We start from the raw sequence: 8,761 nt of genomic DNA on the forward strand, positions 1-8,761 counted from the left end.
CCCTGGGTCCTTTGGCGCCCGTGACAAGGGGTGTGCGGGCCCAGGGAGGCTCCCCACAAAGGGTACAGGTCGGGGTGCAAGAGGTGAGCCCAGAAGCCCTCTGCCGTGGCCTTCCGTCACCGGCTGCAGACAGACTCTGGGGCTGTGACCTTTCCAGAAAACAGGCACACACAGGCACATGGGTGGGACGGAGAGGGCTGGTGGCGGGCGGGGGCGGGGGGCGCGCAGAGAAGGAAGCTGGGCTGTGTTTCCTCAGCAGTCCTCCTCCCTGGTTGCTTTGCAGCTACCTGTGGGCCAAGTAAGCTCAGGGCTCCGCGCCTGCTCAGTTCGGGCCCTGTCCCTATGAGCGCCCTCGAGTTCCTGCAGGACCCTTGGCCTCCTTCCCTTCCCACAGCCCTCAGATGTCCCCTCCGGGCTCTCCCCACCTGTGTGCAGTGGCGCTGACCCCTGGTTCACCAGCGGTGCTCCCTTGCAGGGCTCCCTGCAGACTGCCGAGGGCGCTGGGAGAACTTTGTGGAGGAGACCCTGGCAGAGACCAACCGCAGGAACGCTGTGGACCTGGTGAGGGGCTTGGGGGGCTTGGCTGTTCCCGCCGCACGGCGTCAGCTGGTGCAGTGGCCGTGCCTTCCTGTGTGGGCGCGCGTGTGCAGTGTGTGTGTGCGTGTGTGCGTGCATGTGCGTGTGCATGAGTGCACGTGTGCATGTGCGCGCGTGTGCACAGTGCGTGTACGTGTGCGTGTGTGCATGTGCAGTGTGCGTGTGCATGAGTGCATGTGCGTGCGTGTGCGCGTATGTGTCTGCATGAGTGCACGTGTGCGTGCGTGTGCAGTGTGCATGAGTGCACGTGTGCATGTGTGTGTGTGCATGTGCGCGCGTGTGCAGTGCGTGTACGTGTATGTGCACGTGTGCGTGCATGTGCGTGTGCAGTGTGCATGAGCGCGCGTGTGCATGAGTGCATGTGTGCACAGTGCGTGTACGTGTATGTGCATGTGTGCGTGCAGTGCGTGTGCATGAGTGCGCGTGAGTGCACGTTTGCATGTGCGTGCGTGTGCATGTGCGCGTGTACGTGTATTGCGTGTTCAGTGCGTGTGTGCATGTGTGCGCACGTGTGCACAGTGCGTGTACGTGTATGTGCACGTGTGCGTGCATGTGCAGTGCGTGTGCATGAGTGCGCGTGCTGCGTGTGTATGTGTGCGTGTGCACAGTGCGTGTACGTGTGTGCAGTGCGTGTGTGCATGTGTGCGCGCACGTGTGCACAGTGCGTGTATGTGCATGTGTACGTATATGTGCGCGTGTGCGTGCGTGCATGTGCAGTGTGTGTGCACGCGTGCAGGTGTGCGTGAGTGCGCGTGTGTGCACGCACGTGTGCTTGTGCGCACCCACGTGGCCCCGCCTGTGTGCAGTGGCGTCTCCGGGTCCGTGTCCTGAACACAGACCTGTCCAGCTTCAGGCCCCACTGGCCCCCTGAAGCCTCAGCAGAGCCCCCTCCCTGTTACACCAGGACCCCTAGTGTGTTCTTCGGGGCTCCTGATGCCCGAGGCCCAGTGTGCCCTACGCTGAGGGGAGGGGCTAGGGGGCAGGAGCCCCGGGGGGTGCGGGGCTCACGTCCACCCACTCTGGCTGTTTCAGGTAAGCACCCACCACCTTCACCCCTCGAGTGAGGATGAGGACATGGAGGGCGTTTTCCCTAATGAGCTGTCCCTGCAGCAGGTGCGTGTGGCCACTCTGCACACCTCCGGCAGCCCTGACCCGCTCTCGGCAGCCCTCAGGCCTCCGGGGCGTGCTGGACGGCGCCCTGCTGAGCTGCCACGGCAGACAGCCCAGGGGAGTGTGCTAGTCCCCACGCACCAGGCTCGAGCAGCGGAGGGGCCGGAGGTGCAGCCCCTGTAACAAGGGGGGGACCCCCTGAGCCACCTTACATCAGTAAACCCTGGGGGATCTGGTGGATGATCTTGAAACTTAAAGGAAACGAAGCTCTTTGGACACAACCCTGCATTGGTGTTATCCCGAGAGGTTAGGTTGGGAGAAGCCGAGAAGCACCAGTGGGTTTTTCTGGGAGCAGCCTCGGGCTGAGGCCTGCCCTGCGTCACCCTCCCTGCCAGGCTTTCTCCGAGTACCAGGTCCAGCAGATGACGGCCACCTTCGTGGATCAGTTTGGCTTCAACGACGAGGAGTTTGCTGACCAGGATGACAGTGTCAAGTGAGCTCCCAGGATGTGCCCGGGGCTGTCCACCCTGGCCGGGATCCTGTCACTGGGGAGCCTCCCTTGCACACCACGGCCCCCATTTGAGCCTCCTTCTTCTCCCACGACCTTGTCCCCTGTCCCTTTTGGAAGGAGCTGGGTTCTGCTCAGTGTGACCAGGTTCCAGGTCTGCGGCCTCGTCCTGGCTGGCCCTGGAGGCTGTTCTGCCACTTCCTCAGCTGAGGGGCCGGGATGAGACACCCTCAGCGATGGCAGGTTGTCACCGTGCAGACCAGGGACAGAGTGGACCCAGGTGGAAAAAAGCAAGTGTGTGTGAGGAGGGAGGCGGGCTCAGAGAGCCGCCCCCTTCGACTGAGGCCCCCATCTGTTCATACCCACGTGGCCGGTCGCTGCCTGCAGAACTGTCCACACCCTTGGACTTGGCTGTGTTCCCCCTGGGAGGTGCAGCTGCATCTGGCATCCGCCAAGGGCACGAGCGAAAGTACCCGGTGCATCGGGCGGCCCTGGTGGCAGTCAAGGTGCTGAGTATCTCCCTTGTTGCAGTGCTCCCTTTGATAGGATCGCGGAGATCAACTTCAGCATTGATGCTGACGAGGACAGTGTGAGTCCTCTGCTCCGTGCTCATTGGGTGTGGGTGGGGACCCTGGTGGGTGGGCAGCAGGGGGAGACAGGGCCCATCCTGTAAGCCCCTTGCCTGGCTGAGCCCCTCGGGGAGTCATGTGTAGCTACGTGGGTGCTCTTGCTTGTAGCCCAGCGCAGCTCTGTTTGAGGCCTGCTGCAGTGACCACATCCAGCCCTTTGATGATGACGAGGAGGATGACATCTGGGAGGACAAGGAGATGCACTGCACTGCCCGGGTGACGGCCAGAGCCAGGTGTGAGGCCCACCTGTCTCCCCAAGCCTCCTGAGGCAGAGAGGCCCCAGAACGCTGTGTGCGCGCTCCCAGCCCTGCCCCAGCCACGATGCTCTGGATGCACAGGACAGGATGCTCCCAGGGTCCCCGTGTGGTGCCGGCTGGGGGCTGCTCTGACCATGTGTCTTTCCCCAGGTTTGGGGGTCCTCACACCTCAGAGAGCTGTTCCAAGAATGGCCTGGAGCGTGGAGGCCAGGACAGGAAGGAGGGTTTGGAAGCAGACAAGGATGCCACTCGGGCAGGTGTCCCTCTGGCTTCTACCCAGAAGGAAGGTCCTCGCCTGGAGGGTGGCTCAGAAGGTAGATGCTGGGGACACAGGGTTCAGGCTGGGCAGGGGACTTGGACAGGGACACAGGCCCCGGCCGGCCTGTGCATGGTGGGGGCTGCAGTGGGCTTTTGTTACCTGCTCACTTGATCTGTACGAGCTTTCGAGCCATGTTCCTGAAGGTGGCACCTGTCCCATGCCCCCAGCCGCGGTGGTGCAGGATTGGTGGCAGACCCCGGCTGCCCCCTGCCCCCAGTTGAGGTTACCCTAGCCACATTGTCACAGTTGGTGGCCGTGACACCACTGGTCCACTTCTTGTGGGGCCCCCGCAGCTCTGGGCTTCAGGGCCCTGAAGGCAGGTGGGGCCGACCTGTGGGTCAAGGGTGCCTGGACTGCTGTGTCTCCCCCCAGCAGGCACCTCGTGGACAGTGTTTGACGAGCCGGTGAACTCGCCGGCACCGGCCCCGGGAGTGGCGGTGGATGTGGGTTCCAACGTGTGGGCAGCCAGCACCCCCAGCTCCGCGGCTTTGGAGGAAAAAGGCTGGGCCAAGTTCACCGACTTCCAGCCTTTCTGCTGGTGAGGTGGGGCGGGCCGGGGGGTCACCCCATCTGCCCTTGGGGGTGGCATGTGCCCAGAGGGGGCTCAGCCTTGCCTTCCGCAGCTCCGAGTCGGGGCCTAGGTGCAGCTCCCCAGTGGACATGGGCCACGGCGATGCCCAGGATGGCCCGAAGCAGGGCCCCGAGAGAGCCCGTGAGTAGGAGGGGCTCTGAGCACAGGGAGTGGGAGGATATGGCCAAGGCCCCACGGGCTGTGTCTCCCTGGCGATGCTGGGCTTTGCAGCCGGCAGTCCTTGGGGTGCAGGTATGACCGGCCTGCCCCATCCACGCTGCTGGGAGCCTTGCTTTGTCCGTGCAGATCACCCCCGTGCACTGCGCCACCTCACTGGCCATCCTGGGGGCTGTTCAGGGTCCTTGACCCTGAGCCCCTCATCAGACAGGCTTGGAAGCCCCACAGGGCTGAGTGGGGGCCCTCCTTGCTTGGGGGAGGACCGTCTCTTCATACAGTCTCTGTAAATACACACATGCACACGTGGGTGTGAGGACCCTGAGGCCATGCCCTGCGGCCCCTCCGTCCTCCGTGGACGTCAGCAGCTCCGTCTTGTAGTAGGCCCGGCTTCCCCATGTGCCTGGAGCGCCTGTGTCACCAGGAAGGCCCCCTTGGTGGTCTCCGACCACGGTGAGGACGAGCAGAAGATGGCTGGTGCCTTGGAAGCTGTCAGTCTGGGTCCCAGCCGGGAGGCTCCCCTGCTGCCCGCATCAGTCCCCAGGTGTGCAGGATGGGGTGGGCACAGGGTCCCCAGGGGCAAACGGATTTCTGGCTGTCCCTAGCACTCTGCTCACCCGGGAGCAGGCTGACCCTGCTGCCCTGATGACCTCATGACCGAGGATGCTGGCCCTAGGGCGGTTGGGACGCCCATTCATCTAAGTGGGAGCCAGGGGTCAGGGGCATTTTCATTGAGATACAAGCACAGGGCCTCAGGGTCCCACCCTGGAGGCTAGGAGATGGGGCTGCCTCACCCCTAGGTCTTACTGAGGACAGTAGCCAGGGTTTTGGGTTTCTGGCCGGCTGAGCTGCCACCCCAGGATCTGGGGTTGCTCCACATGGTGGGGAGAGGGCACAATGGCCTTTATGCCCCACTCAGCCTGCACCTCAGAAATGCCCCTCATGCTCAGACAGGATGGGGGTGTCTGAAGACCTCGTTGGGTCACATGAACTCTGACTACAGGCATCCTCCCTGCAAGCTTCTCCCCACGCATCCCTCCCTCAGGCACAGGAAGAAGGTCCAGGCCTTTGGGATCTATCGTTGGACAGACCCCTGGCTGGGTCTGGTGGGCTGGGGGGCGGGGAGGGGGGGGGGGGGGTGTTAAGGAGCTGTGAGTTGTGAAAATAGGGAACTGGGGGCCGGTGGGCACTTGAGAGAGGTGGTGGTGGAGCCAAAGCTTATAGGGGCAAGGGGGAAGGTCCCCCAGCAGAATCCCAGCAGGAGGGGACAAAGACCAGGTACGTGACTGCGTGAGTGGTGTGGTCTCTCCTTCCCCCACAGCCCGCTGCCCCAGCCCTGGGGGTCCCAAATGGTTTTGCGGCTTGGTCCATCCCATTGGTGGGGGTCCACTCTGGCTCACAGCACACTCGTTCTCAGGACCCCAAACAACATGGCCTGTCCTCGTTAGCCCCCTGCCCTTGGGGGGCACAGCCCGGAGCCAGCGGGGTCTCAGTGTTTACAAGTGTGGGTCAGGCGAGGGGGCAGGGCACCAGGGCCCATGCATGGTGGCTCTTGGATTAGAGGTGCACATCGGGTTCTTGAATGGGTTTAATTCTTTCTCAAAGTTCAGAATCACTGCAAGTCTTAAAACCTCTTCCTTTTCTCCTGACTCCCCCCACCTACAAACCACCTCTGCTCTGAAAAGCAAGTATGGTCATTGTGAAAGCAAGCATGTATTTCCAGGGCTGTCTGCACCAGCATTCCCAGCCAATCTGTGGGGAACCCCCAGTTGATGCCCATCTGGGCTGACATGTGGTCACCAGGCTTTAGGGTCTGTTTCTTACGCTGTCCGTGGCTGCTCCACCCTGCCTGGCTCCCAGGGGTCTTGTGTGGTTGGAGGTGGTCTCACATGTACCAGAAGCAAGCACTGGGCAGGTGTGGGCTGAATGGGGAGCCACGGGCTCACTCTCCTCCTGGGCTGCAACGAGGAGGGCCAGTGTCCTGAGGTCACCTGTTCTTGCCCTCTCCAGGCGTGGGAGGGAGCGTTCCTGGGCACATGGCCTGCGGGCCCTCCCATAACCCGGCGTGGGGCTGGGGGCTGTCTGGAGAGAGACCAGGTGTCGGGGGGCAAGCTTGGGATGCGCGCCGCCTGGAAGGTCTGGGGCCTCAGTGGACAGGCAGGTTGTCTGGTGCTTTTAGCACTTGGGGAGGCAGAGCTGCCTTGGCCAAGTGGGTCCCTGGGCTACCCTGGCGGTGGTCCAGGACGCTGGAGCCTGCGTTTGCCATACAGGGCGGACACGCTGTCAGACCCCACCTCCCCCACGCCTGCAGAAGCAACCTTCGCCCCGGCCGTGGCTGTCCCCGCCGAGGCTGCTCTGGCGGCCAGCCCAGCACCGAGCAAGGCCAGCCCCGCCCCAGCCACCGTGGCAGGCTCCCCGGGGCCCGTGGCGGCCATCAGCTCTGCGGCCCCAGCCACGTGCACGGTAGCCATCCTGGGCACCGTGACGAAAGACAGGTGAGCAGGTCGGGCTGGGGGGGGGGGGGCTGCATGGGTCTCTCGGGCCCTGAGGGCTCCAACCCCCACCCGTCCTCCTGCAGGAAGATGGACTCACCACCCCCCGCAGGAGCCGCCTTGAACGGCCCCGTGTGATGCTGCTGCCGCCCAGCCACGGCGCGCCCTTATCGAGAAAACTACCTGGTGATGCAATTTGTCTTTTTTAATTTAATTTAATTTAATTTTAAAATAAATGCTGCATTGGTAGGGCTGCCAGTTGGAACCAGTCGGACAGCCCGGCTTGCGTCTCTCCTGCCTGACCCCAGCTCCGCGCACAGCAATAAGGCCTCAGACGTGCGCTCTGCCGGCGGGAGCCGGGGGCCACGACCCCAAGACACCGTGCGCACGGAGGGCCGCGACGGGCATGGGTGCCACGGGCTCCGAGCCTCCGTTTTTACGGATTTTTTTTTTTTTAAACAAACGCAGGAAAGAGCCACGTGTTTGCACTTTCGTGTCCAGCCACAGCGAAGGGTCTCCCTGGCTCTGGGGACAGGTGTGGGTCTGGAGCTGGACTGGCCAGACAGGGTCTTAGCTGCCCAGTGTCCCTGGGAGCTGGCCTTGAGCCAGGCTGCAAAATTTGACTGCCTTAAAATAAGACCCTCATGGCCTGGTGGGGCAGTTGGGGCACCTGGCGGGGGCTGGCCATGGGTGTGCAGGATGGGGCGCAGGGGTGCGGAGACTGGCCTCAGTGGTGCCAGGTGGGGTGGGGTCTGCACCTGTTGGGGAGGGCAGGGCCAGGCCACGTTGTCCTGGAGGGGTCTGTAGGATTATTTTGTGTTGAGTCCATTTTTAATGTTCTGATAATCTGACAGGGCACCCAAGACCCCAACTCCCAATAAAAGTTGTGTTATTCTTACTGACAAGCCTGTGTATTGTTAAGCTGCAGGCCCCGGACCCCAGCCTGACCGGCGTGGCTGCAGCAGGGAGTCTCCAAACCGGAGCGAATACTGAGCTGTTCTTTTTAAACAAGCTCTGCCTGGAGCTCGTGAGCCAGTGCTGTCCCCAGGGCCGTCCCGTCCTCACTGGCTGGGCAAGGGGGGCAGCCAGCAGGGCCTCCCTGGGCACTCAGGGCCGGGGGGTGGGTCTGCCCACTCAACAGCCTTGGTCCTGCACTGACCTCACCCTGTGGCCCCTGCTTTGGTGACTTCTGACCTCCCTCCCAGGGACAGCCTCGTGGCTGCCCAGCCCCCGTGTGAAATCAGGTGGGCATAGGACCCCAGGTGTGGATTTCCTGGGCCTTGGGAACCTCAGTCCGACAGCTGTCCGTGTGGCCCAGAGAGAACCTGGGGGCTCTCCTCACGACTCACCTGACCTCACCTGTGGGCCTTGCCTGTGTCCACACCTGCTGCTGACCTCCCCCCGCCAGGTGCCACCTGCTGGGCATCCCCCTCACCCCACCTGGCGGCTCAGGTGCAGGTGGGACTCACATTTGTGTGGGAAAGGAGAGGGGTAACCACAGTGGCACCCGTCACGCCCCGGACAGAGGCCCGGGCATGGAGAACGGTCAGGCCCTGAGGCAAGATCCCAGGAAAAGGGGAGGGGCAGGCATTTGGAGCAAACTTCCCAGGACCCCCGGCCCCGACATGTTGTAACCCGCTGCCCCTCGGGGAGCCCGCCCTCATCAGCATCTCCCTCCCAGATTCCGTCCCATCTAGTCTCCTCTGACCTGGGACCATCCTCCGGACAGTCTGGCCCCATCTGCCCTCTTCAGAGCACACCTGCAGACGGCCACCTTCTGTCCAGGGGCTGCTTGGGGGTGCGGTGGGGGGGGGGGGTGCCAGCCCCAAGACCACCCCTGAGGGTGGCTGGGCACCAAGCGAGGGCCTGATGAAGCTGCCTCCCCCCACCCCCGGCACCAGAGCTCGCCCCCCACAGCGGACGTGGGCCCCGCAGAGTGGCTGGCGGGGGTTCTGGACGGGCCGAGGAGACACAGGCATGTGCGTGTTGTTAGTTCTCTCTTTATAGACTCTGGTTCTAGGAACAGGCTGCCTGTGGCCGGCCAGCTGGCACCACACGCTGACCGGGGGGGGGGGGGGGGTTTTTAGGCCCCCCCCGGGGGGGG

General features: G+C 63.3%; 1 protein-coding gene across 9 annotated transcripts in view; it reads left to right on the forward strand.

Moving 5' to 3' along the window:
- The window catches only part of PPP6R2 (protein phosphatase 6 regulatory subunit 2), an 89,701-nt gene extending 80,954 nt beyond the window's left edge, over window positions 1–8,747 (forward strand). For 3 of the 9 annotated variants that reach the window (XM_032416191.1, XM_032416193.1, XM_032416198.1), the window contains 11 exons: window positions 476–561; window positions 1,630–1,710; window positions 2,103–2,200; window positions 2,747–2,804; window positions 2,953–3,077; window positions 3,252–3,415; window positions 3,793–3,958; window positions 4,044–4,132; window positions 4,547–4,709; window positions 6,436–6,660; window positions 6,744–8,747. In XM_032416191.1, the coding sequence (XP_032272082.1) occupies window positions 476–561; window positions 1,630–1,710; window positions 2,103–2,200; window positions 2,747–2,804; window positions 2,953–3,077; window positions 3,252–3,415; window positions 3,793–3,958; window positions 4,044–4,132; window positions 4,547–4,709; window positions 6,436–6,660; window positions 6,744–6,795 (1,307 nt within the window). In that variant the 3' untranslated portion in view covers window positions 6,796–8,747. The remainder of the gene's footprint in view (window positions 1–475; window positions 562–1,629; window positions 1,711–2,102; window positions 2,201–2,746; window positions 2,805–2,952; window positions 3,078–3,251; window positions 3,416–3,792; window positions 3,959–4,043; window positions 4,133–4,546; window positions 4,710–6,435; window positions 6,661–6,743) is intronic. The other 6 variants (XR_004300905.1, XR_004300906.1, XM_032416194.1 and 3 more) reach the window with 6 other exon arrangements.
- Window positions 8,748–8,761: the final 14 nt, after the last annotated feature.

This window comes from Phoca vitulina, unplaced genomic scaffold (assembly GCF_004348235.1).
Source record: "Phoca vitulina isolate PV1807 unplaced genomic scaffold, GSC_HSeal_1.0 scaffold19, whole genome shotgun sequence".
Classification (NCBI taxonomy): domain Eukaryota; kingdom Metazoa; phylum Chordata; class Mammalia; order Carnivora; family Phocidae; genus Phoca; species Phoca vitulina.